Genomic DNA, 18,026 nt, shown 5'->3' with positions numbered 1-18,026 from the left:
TCACTGTGGATACCTCCAGTTGCTGCCACTGCTGTAACCACCACCACAATAATAATCCGCCTCATCATCAGCCTGGAGGCTGGAAATGGTTAAGTAGGCTGCATTGGCAGAGGTGTCCTTGGACCCCGTGAACCGGCCGTTGCTGTTGGCATCGTAGAGAAGGTATTTGGGGCTCTTTCCAGGGTGTTGTTGGTACCAATATATGTTATAACTGCCCACCTGGCTGTCCCGGCTCATGGTGCATGAGATCTTTGCTGATTGTCCCAGGGGAGATGATTGGGCAGCAGGTTGAGTCAAGGTGTACTGTGAATGGGCCCCTGAAATTAGAAAAGGAAGATTGTGGAATAGAAAGAGCATATATTTCAGCAGTATCTCCTGAAGAGCTGCCCAAATTCAAATGCAGGCTAGTCTTCCAACAGCCTCCTCCACACTTCAGTCAGGTACTCTGTGTGGATGTGGATGGGTGTGAAACCAGTGTGGCCCTCAGATCAGCATTATGTCACCTTTGCAGGTTGGCTCGATATTTTCCAAGCCTTGAATACTGGCAGAAATAAAATGAGATGTGAGCATTCCTCCTAAATTACCTGTGCTCCACGTGAAGAAGAAGGCCAAGAGCAGAGTCCACGCCATGATGGAGAATGGAGCTTTCTGGGGAACTCTGACTGGGAGACTGGAAGGTTCCCTTTAAACCCCCAGGAATCTGGGTCCACCCATTTATGCAAATTCTGCTTGCATCTCATTTGCTGTGTTTGGATAAGACCAATTGCCTTTGGAGGAAAGATGTGGCTTCACGTTCCTCTTTTCATCTCCTGTTTGCTTCATCTCCCCTTCCCCTCCAAAGTCTTCGCTGTGTGTTTCCCACTTTCCCCGGCCATCTGCTCTGGCTGCAGACCTTGTTCAGATCTGGCCATAAAATGGATGCCGGATGTTCTCTTCTGTTGCCAGAGGTGGGTAGCCAGGCAAAGCCAGAAGGAAGCAAGCTGGTCAGGAGGACGGGACTCTGATGCGCTGCCTTAGAGTTCTGCTCGTTGAGGTGGGGTCATGAACATATTGCTCTCATCTGGCACAAATACTGTAATCCTGTGGAGCCAGAGGTGACTCCAATTTGTAGAAGACTTAGAAAGGAAGAATTAGAAGAAATAGTTCACAGGGACAGATTTCAATGTTTGAGAAAATAGCATTCCCTTTTAAAGGTTCTGCCAAATTTCTCATGTTTATTCTGGGAACTTCCTCCTACAGATTATGTGCCATCAACTCCAAAATATAGTTGAAACTCAGGTAAGAGTGACGAAAACGTAAACAGAACTCAGAAATATTTCTCCTTCAGTTATTGTGCCCAGTGAGGTCATGCTGGTTTGGGCAAGTGTCTTCCAGGCAAGGGAGTCTTCTTCCATCAGCTCAGAAGAGATCAGAAAGCCAAAGGTTGGTGCTCCTCCATGAGGGCTTATCCTTGACTGAGAGGAAGTCCTTAGGATCAGGCGTGGTTATGGAAGCCTCCCTGCTGTGCCGTTCATGGAGAGAGCTCACATTCCTTGAGTTTTTTGCCTGAACTTGAAAGGGAAGTGTTGCGGCTGCTGGAACTGAAATGTGTCAATTCTCTTGACTTCTAAGAGCTGCTGCTGCCTTTTGCTTTGGAGGTTTTGGTCTCAGTTCCTCTGACGTTTAACAGAGTGGAAGAGCTCCTCCAGGTGGTCCCAGAGAGGAGAATATTTCCCAATGTCTCTTTGTAGCTTAAACCTCAGAAGGTTCTCCTGTGGAGAAGAGGGTGGTTCCGAGCTGGGTTCCCCTCGTTCTTTTATCTTCTTTTGCCTTGCAACTCATTTGCATGTAAATCAATTCCTTTCATTAAAAAAACATTCAGACCTTCTTTCTGCTCCAGCTAGATACAGATGGGGGGAAAAGAGTGAGAAGCAAACTTTGAATGATTTTGGATAACGATCATGATAGAGTTAGACATAAAAGGATGGATGATGTTCTACAGGATCAGATGTTAAACTGTTGAAAATCAGTTGACAGTCCCACTCCTTGGGCTTCATGGGACACAGGAGACTCTCCAGGACTGCAGTCGTGTGACATCCTTGTTATTTCTCAAAAGATTTGAAGGAGCATATTAAAGAATGTGGGTGACAGTGGAAGAGCTCCTCCAGGTGGTCACACGGAGGGAGATATCATGCAAATCATTTCCTTTTATTAAAAAAAACATTCAGACTTCATTCCTTTACCAGCTAGATACAGATAAATCTAACAATTCAAAAGAAGGTGTTTCGGAGTGGATAATCCTAGTTTTGGTCAGGAGAGATCTGTGATCATGTGCAGCATCAGCCTGGCTGAGCATTGTCCGGTCACTCTCTCTCCCTCACACATACCTTCCAGAAGGTTTCATTGTTACGATTGCTGTTGCTGAGATCATATGACTGGTGGGTTGATTTTGGGCTCTGAAATCCTTCTCAATCCTAAGGAAGCGCCAGTATTCCTTCTTTTCTGAAGTCTTTGTATAAAGTGCTTCCGTTTCTCAAGAGAGCTCTCGGGAAGGTTGACCTGAGATGGAGAGGCCCATCCATGACCCTCCAATGAGACTCCTTGTCTGAAGTGGGCCTAGACCTTGTGTCTCCTTCCTTCTCCTTTCACGCTTGAACTGCAGCACTACACCGCTTCTGTACCACACTTGGTTAACAAGTCTATAGGAAACCACACATGGTTATTTTCCCCTCGGTGCCCCGGCTCCATTTTCAAGACAGAAGACATGAAAACATTCCTGAGATGTACAAGTAGAAAAGAATCATGTTTGCCTCCTCTTTATCCTAGAGGCGAGGAGCAATGTAGTGGAAATAGGAAGAAAGTGGAGTCATGTACAAAGTACACCTGGCAAAATTGCAGCCACCAGTCCGCTATCTGTGCCTCTTTACTTCATTGATATCTATCTATCTATCTATCTATCTATCTATCTATCTATCTATCTATCTATCTATCTATCTATCTACCTACCTACCTACCTACCTACCTACCTACCTACCTACCTATCGTATTTTATTACCGCCCAGCTCCCCCACTCGGGGGACCCTGGGTACGTCTAAACTGTCCTATTTCTCCATTAACCTAGAACCCTTGTTTAAACCTACAAGGACATCTGGAATATTTCTCCTGAAATACACTTTTCTAAGAGAAGGTATCTTTCAAGGTCTACCTTGTTGCAGTGACTGTATCCCTGAATGGTTTTTTAACAAATGTGCAAGCACCTTGCTTCTTCTTTGAGGAAGAGCTTTTCCCACCCAAGATGGACTGATCTAAGTTTTAGAAAGAGAGGTTCCGTTTTCTTCAGCGTCCCAGCCGTGAATGCTGATTTTGGGGGGATCTCATTGCATTTGGGTGAGAAGAACATCAGCTGGCTGGGACAGATCAGGTGGTGAAAAGCAGGAGACAAATCCAGCTACAAACTTCCCTAAAGCATCGGTGGGGATCTCTAAGTGTTTTACTCAACTCTGAATAGGGATTCTTTTGGAAGAATTGGAGAACAAGGAGAGATTCCACCCCTTGGGCACTGTGAATCCCCTTTCAAACTTTCCACAAATGTTCCCTTTTGTAGTCCTGGAGTTCCTGCTGCAGGTTCACCTGGTCTAATCCTCAGCCATCAAGGACCAATTGAGATAAGGGTAGCTAAAAAGAAAAGAGGACTCAGAAACTGTTCGCAGGCCTTGTCCATCTCTTTTCCAGAGTCTGACCAATCTTTTGAGCAAGTGTCTTCAAGACAATCGAGTTTTGTTTCATTGACTCAGAAGTGTTCAAGAAGGCATGAGGGCTTAGACATGAGGCCTATGCTGGCTTAAAATTGACATGAAGGAAATTGTTGGGGTGGCACAGGATTCTGAGGTTTTAATTAATTCAAATAGCTCACCTTCCTTGAGGGTTTTGCCTGGACCTGAAAGGAAAGCGTTGCTGCTTGAAGAACTGAAAGGAATTGATGGCCTACTAAAAACTGCTGCCACATTTTGCACTGGTGGTTTTGGTCTCAGTTCCTCTTGAGTTTATATCACTGTGGAACAGTGTACTTGGGTGATACCACACAGCACAGTAATAAGCAGCCTCGTCTTCTGGCTGGACGTTGCTGATGGTCAAATACCATTTATTTTGGCTGCTCTCCTTGGAGGCAGAGAAGCGGCTGAGGTCTCCAGAGCCTGGAGTTGCACTGTTGTAGTAACCATAAAGGAATCTGGGAGGACCTCCTTCTTTCTGTTGATGCCATGATTGCCAATAAGATTGTACTTGTCCACTGCTGAGGGAACAGGAGAGTTTAACTGTCTGTCCAGGGGAAGGTGACACGGAGGATTCCTGAATCAGTGTAGGCTGAGACCTGGATCCTGGAGGAAGAATAATGCTATAAATGTGTGTTCTTGGGCTCAGAATCTGGGGAAAGGAGTTGTGTTGGGTCGTCCTTCACTCACCTGTGCACCAGATGCCCAGAAGGACAAGGAGAGATGCTCCCAACATGTTGAGAATTTCTTGGCTTTCTGGAGATGAAGCCAATGAGTGAATGCAAGTGAGCTTTATTGGGGCTTCTTATATCAACCCCACTTGTTTCAGGGCCGATTTGCATACCTAGCTCCTCCCTCTGCTTTCCTGATGTCTCATTGGTCCATTTCTTATAGCAGAGGGGAACGTTCAGACAGGTGATGCTTCCTAACTTTCTTGCCTGAAGCTCTCTTAAAGACGCAGTGATGCAGTGCTACAGATATGGATGTCCTTGGTAGAGTCCCATTCAGGTTTTAATCAGCTCTGACCCTGTTTAGCTTTTCCAAGATCACCCATGTTTGGTCCGGTTTATACATTAGTGAGTTGGCTCAGTGGGATTCAGGAGAAGGGTGGGAAAATCGTGTTCGTTATCTCACTTTCTAGATTTAAGAGAGCTTCTGAAAGTCCCTGGGCTTCAGGGGACACAGGAGATCCTTGGAGATTGCCGTCTTGTGCCATCCTTGTTATTGCTCAAAAGATTTGGAGGACCATATTAAAGTATGTGGGTTATAGTGGAGGAGCTCCTCCAAGTGGTGACAGGGAGGAGAATATCAGTAGATTTTCTCTTTCTAACCTAAACCTTCCTCTGAAATGGGAATCTTTTCTTTAATGACTCAGTGCCTGAATATTCCATTCAAGTTGTTGGTTCCTTTGTTCTGGTCCAGTCGGGAATGAAGACTTTTAGACCCAAACTCCAAGTCTTTAGGTGGTTTGGCCATAGCTGAGAAAAATTTATACTGCAAGTGAACTTTTCAACCTTGCTGTCTTTATTCTAACACGTGGTTTTGTGTACAGGATGTGGAGGAAGACAATGGCACACAGCTCCCCCATCTGCTCAGTTTTCCAAGGTCTGCGATATTTCCCCTCGGTGTTGCTTCATTGACCGTTAGAATTTAAGTCATGAGGGGTGTGGGGCAAAAAGCGGGAGGGAGTGATGTTCCTACCATTCTTTCAGCTGCTATCAGAAGGGACCAAAGCAGATGCTTGGGCAGAGTCTTATCTTCATGTCATTGGTGTGTGAAAAGGCATAGAGTGATGATAGGGAGGTGTGATTATGCCACTGTCTGAATTGGCCTTCACTGTAGAATCGTGATGGGCAAAATACATCAGAATCATTCATGTCCTTTTACTTTTGTTTAAGAGTGAATTGATATTTGTTGCAAAAAGAGAACTTGGGGTTCACCAAGACTGAGATAATAACACTGCTGGCTCTGAAGTCATCGCTGCATGACAGTTTACGAGGCCAGGTGGATGGTGAGTTCACGGCGAAAGGAAACTGTTCTCCAAGCAGCTCAGGGGACAGATTTTGTCTCACTTCTGCAAGGGACTGTATCACTGTGGATACCTCCAGTTGCTGCCACTCCCGTAAGCACCACCACAATAATAATCCGCCTCATCATCAGCCTGGAGGCTGGCAATTGTTAAGTAGGCTGCATTGGCAGAGGTGTCCTTGGACCCCGTGAACCGGCCGTTGCTGTTGGCATCGTAGAGAAGGTATTTGGGGCTCTTTCCAGGCTGTTGTTGGTACCAAAATATGCTATGACTGCCCACCTGGCTGTCCCGGCTCATGGTGCATGAGATCTTTGCTGATTGTCCCAGGGGAGATGATTGGGCTGCAGGTTGAGTCAAGGTGTACTGTGAATGGGCCCCTGAAATTAGAAAAGGAAGATTGTGGAATAGAAAGAGCATATATCACCTTCAGCAGTATCTCCTGAAGAGCTGCCCGAATTCAAATGCAGGTAGTCTTCCAACAGCCTCCTCCACACTTCAGTCAGGTACTCTGTGTGGCTGTGGATGGGTGTGAAACCAGTGTGGCCCTCAGATCAGCATTATGTCCCCTCTGCAGGTTGGCTCAATATTTTCCAAGCCTTGAATACTGGCAGAAATAAAATGAGATGTGAGCGTTCCTCCTAAATTACCTGTGCTCCATGTGAAGAAGAAGGCCAAGAGCAGAGTCCACGCCATGATGGAGAATGGAGCTTTCTGGGGAACTCTGACTGGGAGACTGGAAGGTTCCCTTTAAACCCCCAGGAATCTGGGTCCACCCATTTATGCAAATTCTGCTGACATCTCATTAGCTGTGTTTGGATAAGACCAATTGCCTTTGGACGAAAGATGTGGCTTCACGTTCCTCTTTTCATCTCCTGTTTGCTTCATCTCCCCTTCCCCTCCAAAGTCTTCGGTGTGTGTTTCCCACTTTGCCCGGCCATCTGCTCTGGCTGCAGACCTTGTTCAGATCTGGCCATAAAATGGATGCCGGATGTTCTCTTCTGTTGCCAGAGGTGGGTAGCCAGGCAAAGCCAGAAGGAAGCAAGCTGGTCAGGAGGACGGGACTCTGATGCGCTGCCTTAGAGTTCTGCTCGTTGAGGTGGGGTCATGAACATATTGCTCTCATCTGGCACAAATACTGTAATCCTGTGGAGCCAGAGGTGACTCCAATTTGTAGAAGAGTTAGAAAGGAAGAATTAGAAGAAATAGTTCACAGGGAGACATTTCAATGTTTGAGAAAATAGCATTCCCTTTTAAAGGTTCTGCCAAATTTCTCATGTTTATTCTGGGAACTTCCTCCTACAGATTATATGCCATCAACTCCAAAATATAGTTGAAACTCAGGTAAGAGTGACGAAAACAGAACTCAGAAATATTTCTCCTTCAGTTATTGTGCCCAGTGAGGTCATGCTGGTTTGGGCAAGTGTCTTGCAGCCAACGGAGTCTCCTTCCATCAGCTCAGAAGAGATCAGAAAGCCAAAGGTTGGTGCTCCTCCATGAGGGCTTATGCGTGACTGAGAGGAAGTCCTTAGGATCACGCGTGGTTATGGAAGCCTCCCTGCTGTGCCATTCATGGAAGGAGGTCACGTTCCTTGAGATTTTTCCTGAACCTGAAAGGGAAGTGTTGCGGCTGCTGGAACTGAAATGTGTCAATTCTCTTGACTTCTAAGAGCTGCTGCCGCCTTTTGCTTTGGAGGTTTTGGTCTCAGTTCCTCTGACGTTTAACAGAGTGGAAGAGCTCCTCCAGGTGGTCCCAGAGAGGAGAATATCGGCCCATTTTCTCTTTGTAGCTTAAACCTTCTTCTGAGACCTGCCTCTTTTCTGCAATGACAGAATACTTAAATGTTCCATTAATGTTAGATGTTCCTTTCTTTCTGTCCAGTTTCGGACCAAGACTTTTTGACACAGAATTCAAGTGTTTAGGTGGTTTGGCCAAAGTGGAGAAGGATTTTAGCTACAGATGGAGTTTTAACTCTTGCAGGTTTCTTTGTAAGACTTTGTTTTGTGTAAAGGATGCAGGAGTTAGAACTTCCCTCATGTTTCTTCTTTCAGCCTTGTGGCTCAGTGAATCAGAATCAACTCCAGCCATTCCCGCCCTGAGATCTACAAAGCCGGAGAGAAAAGAAATGACGCTCCCGCCATGCCTTCAGCTCCCATCGGAAGGGAAGAAGGTGCCTGCCAGGCCAGAGAGGGAGAGAAGTGGCTGAGGTGTCCAGAGCCTGGAGCTGCACTGCTGAACGAGTGGGACAGATGCTGCCCCTCAGCATTGCAATAGCTGGAGATCATGGTTGTTCCTCAAAGGATCTAAATGACTGCATTAAAGAATGTGAAGTATAATATAAGATTTCCCTCATGTGGTCATAGAGTATATAAATTGATTTTCTCTTTTAAGCTTGCTTTGAAAACACTGCTGAGAAGCTGAGGGTGGCCGTGTTGCCAGAGTTGGTGCCAGAGAATCGGTCTGAGGTCCCGGTGGGGCTATCTCTGGCTATCGGCATATATAATCAGGACAGGGGGACTCCCAGGCTTCTGCTGGTACCACCGAACCTTCTTTCCTCCAATGTTGTTTCCGGCACAAGTGACTCTTGCATTTTGCCCCAGGGACCCAGACACAGAGGGCGGCTGGGTCAGGAGATACTGGGCGAAGGCACCTGCCAAAGAAACAAAATATTCAAACAGCTGTGAACTCTGCCATTCCATAATTCTTCTCCTCAGCTTCCTTGATCTGGGAAGTGAAACTAAGTAAATGCAGAAATAAAGTATTTGGATTTCATCCTTTTCTTTTCTTCTTGTAAGCCCCCTGGATGATGCAACAGATAGAAAGGTGGGAGTTTATAAAAGCTGAAATAAATTGTGGAGAATCAATAGAGAAACACAAAAAGATGAGTAAAAGAAAAGGAATCAGGAGAAATCAAAAGGCCGTATTCAAATGCAGCATTTGCTAAGGGTGGTCCCTTCTGTGCAGAATTTAGCTGCTTTCATGGAGATATGCAGGACACCATTCATAGAATTAAAATCCAAATTAATATGCAAAGATTGAAATCAGTTCCCAGCTTTTGGGAGAAATCATTCAAGGAACTTCTCCTTTCTTCTACCTGAGCAGTAGGTGAGGAGGGTGAAAAGAAGAGGGGCCGAAAGCATGGTGAGAACCTCAGAAGCTTCTCCTGTGGAGAAGAGTGTGGTTCCGAGCTGGGTTCCCCTGGTTCTTTTATCTTCTTTTCCCTTGCAACTCATTTGCATGTAAATCATTTCCTTTCATTAAAAAAACATTCAGACCTTCTTTCTGCTCCAGCTAGATACAGATGGGGGGAAAAGAGTGAGAAGCAACGTCTGAATAATTTTGGATAACGATGATGGTAGAGTTGGACATCAAGAGGATGGATGATGTTCTGCAGGATCAAACATTAAGCTTTTGAAAATGAGTTGACAGTCTTCCACTCCTCATCTGATGCCAGTCCAAATGAATCGAGTAGAATTGATTACCGTATTGATATTCTGAAGTGTACCTATATCCTTCTGCACAATCATGTGTGTTATTCTCAGAGAAGTGACATAACTCTGCTTTGCTGGCATAGTTAATAAACACACACACACAAAGATCAGACTATTTCCATGCTCAAAATTTTTGATCTGTTCCATCCTGGGACTCCTTCCTTGAAAATGAGATAGAAAGGAAGAGACCTGCCCCCGGTTTGGAAAGAGGTCAAGGTCTGGGGGAACACGGCTATTGAGGGAGGAACCCCTATGCCAGCAAAGCAGAGTTATTTCACTTCTCTCAGAATAACATGCATGATTTTGGATTTTGCATACAAGGGTGGAGTAGGGGGCAGTCGTTCTGTTTTCAATCTAGTAGTGGGGAGAGCTGGATCCTGTTTCCTCGGCTGGCCATGGAAGCAAGGTGGGTGGCTTTGGGCCACTCACTGCTCTCAACTCTTCATCGGGACCTCAAAATATTTCCGGGGAGAAGGCAATGGCAAACAGATCTCCCGCTGCTCACCCTTTTCAGGGTCAGCCCTATTCAGCTTAGATGTTTCTTCATCAATCAGTAGAACTTATGTCATGAGGAGGGTGGGGCAGACCTGTTCAGAGACTCACTGTCCAGTTCTAAGGGCAATGCTTGAAAACGTTTGGGTTCCAGGGTGCAGCTGCAAGGAGTTATGGCTTTGCCTCCCGCCACATGGATCAGTTAATCACAGGAAAGTTGAGCTCTTCCCCCACTGAGACCTACAAAGCAGGAAGGGATGATGTTCCCCCCATTCTTTCAGCTGCATCCAGAAATGAGCCAGGTAGATGCCTGGGGAGTGTTTTATCTTCATCTCATTGGTCTGTGGGTGTATCAGGGACAGATGATAGAGGAGCAGAAGGAGAGACAGATAGAAAACTGAGTTCATGTCACAAGGCACTGCTTAGAATGATGTTTACGGTAGAACCATGATGAGCAAAACAGATCAGAACCATTTGCATCATTTTTCATTTCTTCGAAATTGAACTGACATTATTAGTGAAGCCAGACCTGTGGGTTCACCAAGGCTGAGATAATAACACTGCTGGCTCTGAAGTCATCGCTGCATGACAGTTTACGAGGCCAGGTGGATGGTGAGTTCAGGGCAGAAAGAAAAGCTTCTCCAAGCAGCTCAGGGGAGAGATTTTGTCTCACTTCTGCAAGGGACTGTATCACTGTGGATACCTCCAGTTGCTGCCACTGCTGTAACCACCACCACAATAATAATCCGCCTCATCATCAGCCTGGAGGCTGGAAATGGTTAAGTAGGCTGCATTGGCAGAGGTGTCCTTGGACCCCGTGAACCGGCCGTTGCTGTTGGCATCGTAGAGAAGGTATTTGGGGCTCTTTCCAGGGTGTTGTTGGTACCAATATATGTTATAACTGCCCACCTGGCTGTCCCGGCTCATGGTGCATGAGATCTTTGCTGATTGTCCCAGGGGAGATGATTGGGCAGCAGGTTGAGTCAAGGTGTACTGTGAATGGGCCCCTGAAATTAGAAAAGGAAGATTGTGGAATAGAAAGAGCATATATTTCAGCAGTATCTCCTGAAGAGCTGCCCAAATTCAAATGCAGGCTAGTCTTCCAACAGCCTCCTCCACACTTCAGTCAGGTACTCTGTGTGGATGTGGATGGGTGTGAAACCAGTGTGGCCCTCAGATCAGCATTATGTCACCTTTGCAGGTTGGCTCGATATTTTCCAAGCCTTGAATACTGGCAGAAATAAAATGAGATGTGAGCATTCCTCCTAAATTACCTGTGCTCCACGTGAAGAAGAAGGCCAAGAGCAGAGTCCACGCCATGATGGAGAATGGAGCTTTCTGGGGAACTCTGACTGGGAGACTGGAAGGTTCCCTTTAAACCCCCAGGAATCTGGGTCCACCCATTTATGCAAATTCTGCTTGCATCTCATTTGCTGTGTTTGGATAAGACCAATTGCCTTTGGAGGAAAGATGTGGCTTCACGTTCCTCTTTTCATCTCCTGTTTGCTTCATCTCCCCTTCCCCTCCAAAGTCTTCGCTGTGTGTTTCCCACTTTCCCCGGCCATCTGCTCTGGCTGCAGACCTTGTTCAGATCTGGCCATAAAATGGATGCCGGATGTTCTCTTCTGTTGCCAGAGGTGGGTAGCCAGGCAAAGCCAGAAGGAAGCAAGCTGGTCAGGAGGACGGGACTCTGATGCGCTGCCTTAGAGTTCTGCTCGTTGAGGTGGGGTCATGAACATATTGCTCTCATCTGGCACAAATACTGTAATCCTGTGGAGCCAGAGGTGACTCCAATTTGTAGAAGACTTAGAAAGGAAGAATTAGAAGAAATAGTTCACAGGGACAGATTTCAATGTTTGAGAAAATAGCATTCCCTTTTAAAGGTTCTGCCAAATTTCTCATGTTTATTCTGGGAACTTCCTCCTACAGATTATGTGCCATCAACTCCAAAATATAGTTGAAACTCAGGTAAGAGTGACGAAAACGTAAACAGAACTCAGAAATATTTCTCCTTCAGTTATTGTGCCCAGTGAGGTCATGCTGGTTTGGGCAAGTGTCTTCCAGGCAAGGGAGTCTTCTTCCATCAGCTCAGAAGAGATCAGAAAGCCAAAGGTTGGTGCTCCTCCATGAGGGCTTATCCTTGACTGAGAGGAAGTCCTTAGGATCAGGCGTGGTTATGGAAGCCTCCCTGCTGTGCCGTTCATGGAGAGAGCTCACATTCCTTGAGTTTTTTGCCTGAACTTGAAAGGGAAGTGTTGCGGCTGCCTTAACCGAAATGTGTCAATTCTCTTGACTTCTAAGAGCTGCTGCTGCCTTTTGCTTTGGAGGTTTTGGTCTCAGTTCCTCTGACGTTTAACAGAGTGGAAGAGCTCCTCCAGGTGGTCCCAGAGAGGAGAATATTTCCCAATGTCTCTTTGTAGCTTAAACCTCAGAAGGTTCTCCTGTGGAGAAGAGGCTGGTTCCGAGCTGGGTTCCCCTCGTTCTTTTATCTTCTTTTGCCTTGCAACTCATTTGCATGTAAATCAATTCCTTTCATTAAAAAAACATTCAGACCTTCTTTCTGCTCCAGCTAGATACAGATGGGGGGAAAAGAGTGAGAAGCAAACTTTGAATGATTTTGGATAACGATCATGATAGAGTTAGACATAAAAGGATGGATGATGTTCTACAGGATCAGATGTTAAACTGTTGAAAATCAGTTGACAGTCCCACTCCTTGGGCTTCATGGGACACAGGAGACTCTCCAGGACTGCAGTCGTGTGACATCCTTGTTATTTCTCAAAAGATTTGAAGGAGCATATTAAAGAATGTGGGTGACAGTGGAAGAGCTCCTCCAGGTGGTCACACAGAGGGAGATATGATGCAAATCATTTCCTTTTATTAAAAAAAACATTCAGACTTCATTCCTCTACCAGCTAGATACAGATAAATCTAACAATTCAAAAGAAGGTGTTTCGGAGTGGATAATCCTAGTTTTGGTCAGGAGAGATCTGTGATCATGTGCAGCATCAGCCTGGCTGAGCATTGTCCGGTCACTCTCTCTCCCTCACACATACCTTCCAGAAGGTTTCATTGTTACGATTGCTGTTGCTGAGATCATATGACTGGTGGGTTGATTTTGGGCTCTGAAATCCTTCTCAATCCTAAGGAAGCGCCAGTATTCCTTCTTTTCTGAAGTCTTTGTATAAAGTGCTTCCGTTTCTCAAGAGAGCTCTCGGGAAGGTTGACCTGAGATGGAGAGGCCCATCCATGACCCTCCAATGAGACTCCTTGTCTGAAGTGGGCCTAGACCTTGTGTCTCCTTCCTTCTCCTTTCACGCTTGAACTGCAGCACTACACCGCTTCTGTACCACACTTGGTTAACAAGTCTATAGGAAACCACACATGGTTATTTTCCCCTCGGTGCCCCGGCTCCATTTTCAAGACAGAAGACATGAAAACATTCCTGAGATGTACAAGTAGAAAAGAATCATGTTTGCCTCCTCTTTATCCTAGAGGCGAGGAGCAATGTAGTGGAAATAGGAAGAAAGTGGAGTCATGTACAAAGTACACCTGGCAAAATTGCAGCCACCAGTCCGCTATCTGTGCCTCTTTACTTCATTGATATCTATCTATCTATCTATCTATCTATCTATCTATCTATCTATCTATCTATCTATCTATCTATCTATCTATCTATCTATCTACCTACCTACCTACCTACCTACCTACCTACCTACCTACCTATCGTATTTTATTACCGCCCAGCTCCCCCACTCGGGGGACCCTGGGTACGTCTAAACTGTCCTATTTCTCCATTAACCTAGAACCCTTGTTTAAACCTACAAGGACATCTGGAATATTTCTCCTGAAATACACTTTTCTAAGAGAAGGTATCTTTCAAGGTCTACCTTGTTGCAGTGACTGTATCCCTGAATGGTTTTTTAACAAATGTGCAAGCACCTTGCTTCTTCTTTGAGGAAGAGCTTTTCCCACCCAAGATGGACTGATCTAAGTTTTAGAAAGAGAGGTTCCGTTTTCTTCAGCGTCCCAGCCGTGAATGCTGATTTTGGGGGGATCTCATTGCATTTGGGTGAGAAGAACATCAGCTGGCTGGGACAGATCAGGTGGTGAAAAGCAGGAGACAAATCCAGCTACAAACTTCCCTAAAGCATCGGTGGGGATCTCTAAGTGTTTTACTCAACTCTGAATAGGGATTCTTTTGGAAGAATTGGAGAACAAGGAGAGATTCCACCCCTTGGGCACTGTGAATCCCCTTTCAAACTTTCCACAAATGTTCCCTTTTGTAGTCCTGGAGTTCCTGCTGCAGGTTCACCTGGTCTAATCCTCAGCCATCAAGGACCAATTGAGATAAGGGTAGCTAAAAAGAAAAGAGGACTCAGAAACTGTTCGCAGGCCTTGTCCATCTCTTTTCCAGAGTCTGACCAATCTTTTGAGCAAGTGTCTTCAAGACAATCGAGTTTTGTTTCATTGACTCAGAAGTGTTCAAGAAGGCATGAGGGCTTAGACATGAGGCCTATGCTGGCTTAAAATTGACATGAAGGAAATTGTTGGGGTGGCACAGGATTCTGAGGTTTTAATTAATTCAAATAGCTCACCTTCCTTGAGGGTTTTGCCTGGACCTGAAAGGAAAGCGTTGCTGCTTGAAGAACTGAAAGGAATTGATGGCCTACTAAAAACTGCTGCCACATTTTGCACTGGTGGTTTTGGTCTCAGTTCCTCTTGAGTTTATATCACTGTGGAACAGTGTACTTGGGTGATACCACACAGCACAGTAATAAGCAGCCTCGTCTTCTGGCTGGACGTTGCTGATGGTCAAATACCATTTATTTTGGCTGCTCTCCTTGGAGGCAGAGAAGCGGCTGAGGTCTCCAGAGCCTGGAGTTGCACTGTTGTAGTAACCATAAAGGAATCTGGGAGGACCTCCTTCTTTCTGTTGATGCCATGATTGCCAATAAGATTGTACTTGTCCACTGCTGAGGGAACAGGAGAGTTTAACTGTCTGTCCAGGGGAAGGTGACACGGAGGATTCCTGAATCAGTGTAGGCTGAGACCTGGATCCTGGAGGAAGAATAATGCTATAAATGTGTGTTCTTGGGCTCAGAATCTGGGGAAAGGAGTTGTGTTGGGTCGTCCTTCACTCACCTGTGCACCAGATGCCCAGAAGGACAAGGAGAGATGCTCCCAACATGTTGAGAATTTCTTGGCTTTCTGGAGATGAAGCCAATGAGTGAATGCAAGTGAGCTTTATTGGGGCTTCTTATATCAACCCCACTTGTTTCAGGGCCGATTTGCATACCTAGCTCCTCCCCCTGCTTTCCTGATGTCTCATTGGTCCATTTCTTATAGCAGAGGGGAACGTTCAGACAGGTGATGCTTCCTAATTTTCTTGCCTGAAGCTCTCTTATAGACCCAGTGATGCAGTGCTACAGATATGGATGTCCTTGGTAGAGTCCCATTCAGGTTTTAATCAGCTCTAACCCTGTTTAGCTTTTCCAAGATCACCCATGTTTGGTCCGGTTTATACATTAGTGAGTTGGCTCAGTGGGATTCAGGAGAAGGGTGGGAAAATCGTGTTCATTATCTCACTCTCTAGATTTAAGAGAGCTTCTGAAAGTCCCTGGGCTTCAGGGGACACAGGAGATCCTTGGAGATTGCCTTCTTGTGCCATCCTTGATATTTCTCCAAAGATTTGGAGGACCATATTAAAGAATGTGGGTTATAGTGGAAGAGCTCCTCCAAGTGGTCACAGGGAGGAGAATCTTGGTAGATTTTCTCTTTCTAACCTAATCCTTCCTCTGAAATGGGAATCTTAACTTTAATGACTCAGTGCTTGAATATTCCATTCAAGTTGTTTGTTCCTTTGTTCTGGTCCAGTTGGGAATGAACACTTTTAGAGCAAAACTCCAAGTCTTAAGGTGGTTTGGCCATAGCTGAGAAAAGGTTATACCGCAAGTGAACTTTTCAACCTTGCTGTCTTTATTCTAACACGTGGTTTTGTGTACAGGATGTGGAGGAAGACAATGGCACACAGCTCCCCCATCTGCTCAGTTTTCCAAGGTCTGCGATATTTCCCCTCGGTGTTGCTTCATTGACCGTTAGAATTTAAGTCATGAGGGGTGTGGGGCAAAAAGCGGGAGGGAGTGATGTTCCTACCATTCTTTCAGCTGCTATCAGAAGGGACCAAAGCAGATGCTTGGGCAGAGTCTTATCTTCATGTCATTGGTGTGTGAAAAGGCATAGAGTGATGATAGGGAGGTGTGATTATGCCACTGTCTGAATTGGCCTTCACTGTAGAATCGTGATGGGCAAAATACATCAGAATCATTCATGTCCTTTTACTTTTGTTTAAGAGTGAATTGATATTTGTTGCAAAAAGAGAACTTGGGGTTCACCAAGGGTGAGATAATAACACGACTGGCTGGCAAGTCATCAGTGCATGAAATTTTACGAGGCCAGGTGGATGGTGAGTTCAGGGCGAAAGGAAACTGTTCTCCAAGCAGCTCAGGGGAGAGATTTTGTCTCACTTCTGCAAGTGTCTGTATCACTGTGGATACCTGAAGTTGCTGCCACTCCCGTAAGCACCACCACAGTAGTAATCCGCCTCATCATCAGCCTGGAGGCTGGCAATTGTTAAGTAGGCTGCATTGGCAGAGGTGTCCTTGGACCCCGTGAACCGGCCATTGCTGTTGCTATCATAGAGAAGGTATTTTGGGCTCTTTCCAGGGTGTTGTTGGTACCAAGCTATGCTATAACTGCCCACCTGGCTGTCCCGGCTCATGGTGCATGAGATCTTTGCTGATTGTCCCAGGGGAGATGATTGGGCAGCAGGTTGAGTCAAGGTGTACTGTGAATGGGCCCCTGAAATTAGAAAAGGAAGATTGTGGAATGGAAATAGCATATATCACCTTCAGCAGTATCTCCTGAAGAGCTGCCCAAATTCAAATGCAGGCTAGTCTTCCAACAGCCTCCTCCACTATTCAGTCAGGTACTCTGTGTGGATGTGGATGGGTGTGAAACCAGTGTGGCCCTCAGATCAGCATTATGTCCCCTCTTCAGGTTGGCTCGATATTTTCCTAGCCTTGAATTCTGGCAGAAATAAAATGAGATGTGAGCATTCCTCCTAAATTACCTGTGCTCCATGTGAAGAAGAAGGCCAAGAGCAGAGTCCACGCCATGATGGAGAATGGAGCTTTCTGTGTAACTCTGACTGGGAGACTGGAAGGTTCCCTTTAAACCCCCAGGAATCTGGGTCCGCCCATTTATGCAAATTCTGCTTGCATCTCATTAGCTGTGTTTGGATAAGACCAATTGACTTTGGAGGAAAGATGTGGCTTCACGTTCCTCTTTTCATCTCTTGTTTGCTTCATCTCCCCTTCCCCTCCAAAGTCTTCGGTGTGTGTTTCCCACTTTCCCCGGCCATCTGCTCTGGCTGCAGACCTTGTTCAGATCTGGCCATAAAATGGATGCCGGATGTTCCCTTCTGTTGCCAGAGGTGGGTAGCCAGGCAGAGCCAGAAGGAAGCAAGCTGGTCAGGAGGACGGGACTCTGATGCGCTGCCTTAGAGTTCTGCTCGTTGAGGGGGGTTCATGAACATATTGCTCTCATCTGGCAAGAATATTGTAATCACGTGGAGCCAGAGGTGACTCCAATTTGTAGAAGCATTAGAAAGGAAGAATTAGAAGAAATAGTTCACAGGGACAGATTTCAATGTTTGAGAAAATAGCATTCCCTTTTAAAGGTTCTGCCAAATTTCTCATGTTTATTCTGGAACTTCCTCCTACAGATTATATGCCATCAACTCCAAAATATAGTTGAAACTCAGGTAAGAGTGAAGAAAACAGAACTCAGAAATATTTCTCCTTCAGTTATTGTGCACAGTGAGGTCATGCTGGTTTGGGCAAGTGTCTTGCAGCCAACAGAGTCAGAAGAGATCAGAAAGCCAAAGGTTGGTGCTCCTCCATGAGGGCTCATCCTTGACTGAGAGGAAGTCCTTAGGATCACGCGTGGTTATGGAAGCCTCCCTGCTGTGCCATTCATGGAAGGAGGTCACGTTCCTTGAGATTTTTCCTGAACCTGAAAGGGAAGTGTTGCGGCTGCTGGAACTGAAATGTGTCAATTCTCTTGACTTCTAAGAGCTGCTGCCGCCTTTTGCTTTGGAGGTTTTGGTCTCAGTTCCTCTGACGTTTAACAGAGTGGAAGAGCTCCTCCAGGTGGTCCCAGAGAGGAGAATATTGGCGAATTGTCCCTTTGTAGCTTAAACCTTC

The 18,026-nt window shown here is 45.8% G+C and overlaps 1 protein-coding gene and 4 gene segments (V, D, J or C); all 5 read right to left on the bottom strand.

The window, feature by feature from the left end:
- Window positions 1–647, bottom strand: LOC134505913 (immunoglobulin lambda variable 2-23-like). The segment is given in 2 exon segments: window positions 1–317; window positions 585–647. Coding segments are annotated over 2 exon segments (363 nt in total).
- Window positions 648–5,838: 5,191 nt separating this feature from the next.
- Window positions 5,839–6,488, bottom strand: LOC134505910 (immunoglobulin lambda variable 5-37-like). The segment is given in 2 exon segments: window positions 5,839–6,155; window positions 6,426–6,488. Coding segments are annotated over 2 exon segments (363 nt in total).
- A 1,674-nt stretch (window positions 6,489–8,162) lies between these two features.
- LOC134505909 (immunoglobulin lambda variable 3-21-like) lies at window positions 8,163–8,916 on the bottom strand. The segment is given in 2 exon segments: window positions 8,163–8,426; window positions 8,871–8,916. Coding segments are annotated over 2 exon segments (310 nt in total).
- A 1,533-nt stretch (window positions 8,917–10,449) lies between these two features.
- Window positions 10,450–11,096, bottom strand: LOC134505907 (immunoglobulin lambda variable 2-23-like). The segment is given in 2 exon segments: window positions 10,450–10,766; window positions 11,034–11,096. Coding segments are annotated over 2 exon segments (363 nt in total).
- A 3,335-nt stretch (window positions 11,097–14,431) lies between these two features.
- LOC134505906 (uncharacterized) lies at window positions 14,432–16,952 on the bottom strand. Its single transcript, XM_063315830.1, has 5 exons — window positions 16,892–16,952; window positions 16,317–16,620; window positions 15,749–15,845; window positions 14,905–15,004; window positions 14,432–14,820 (listed from the first exon to the last, which is right to left on the bottom strand). Exons 1-5 carry the CDS (start codon window positions 16,935–16,937, stop codon window positions 14,432–14,434), a joined length of 936 nt encoding a protein of 311 aa, XP_063171900.1. The 5' UTR covers window positions 16,938–16,952.
- Between the last annotated feature and the right edge of the window lie 1,074 nt (window positions 16,953–18,026).

The sequence above is a fragment of the Candoia aspera genome, chromosome 15 (genome assembly GCF_035149785.1).
Source record: "Candoia aspera isolate rCanAsp1 chromosome 15, rCanAsp1.hap2, whole genome shotgun sequence".
Classification (NCBI taxonomy): domain Eukaryota; kingdom Metazoa; phylum Chordata; class Lepidosauria; order Squamata; family Boidae; genus Candoia; species Candoia aspera.
This window is presented reverse-complemented; position numbering and strand designations above follow the sequence as displayed.

What these genes read in the sequence shown, in the direction of transcription:
- LOC134505906 (XM_063315830.1), bottom strand. Translation starts at nt 16,937, where the DNA reads ATGGCGTGGACTCTGCTCTTGGCCTTCTTCTTCACATGGAGCACAG. An exon ending in CTTCTTCACATGGAGCACAG is followed by an intron (nt 16,621 to 16,891) that starts GTAATTTAGGAG and finishes TTCTAATTTCAG; the next exon opens with GGGCCCATTCACAGTACACC. An exon ending in TCCTGTACACAAAACCACGT is followed by an intron (nt 15,005 to 15,748) that starts GTTAGAATAAAG and finishes GCCCCAATAAAG; the next exon opens with CTCACTTGCATTCACTCATT.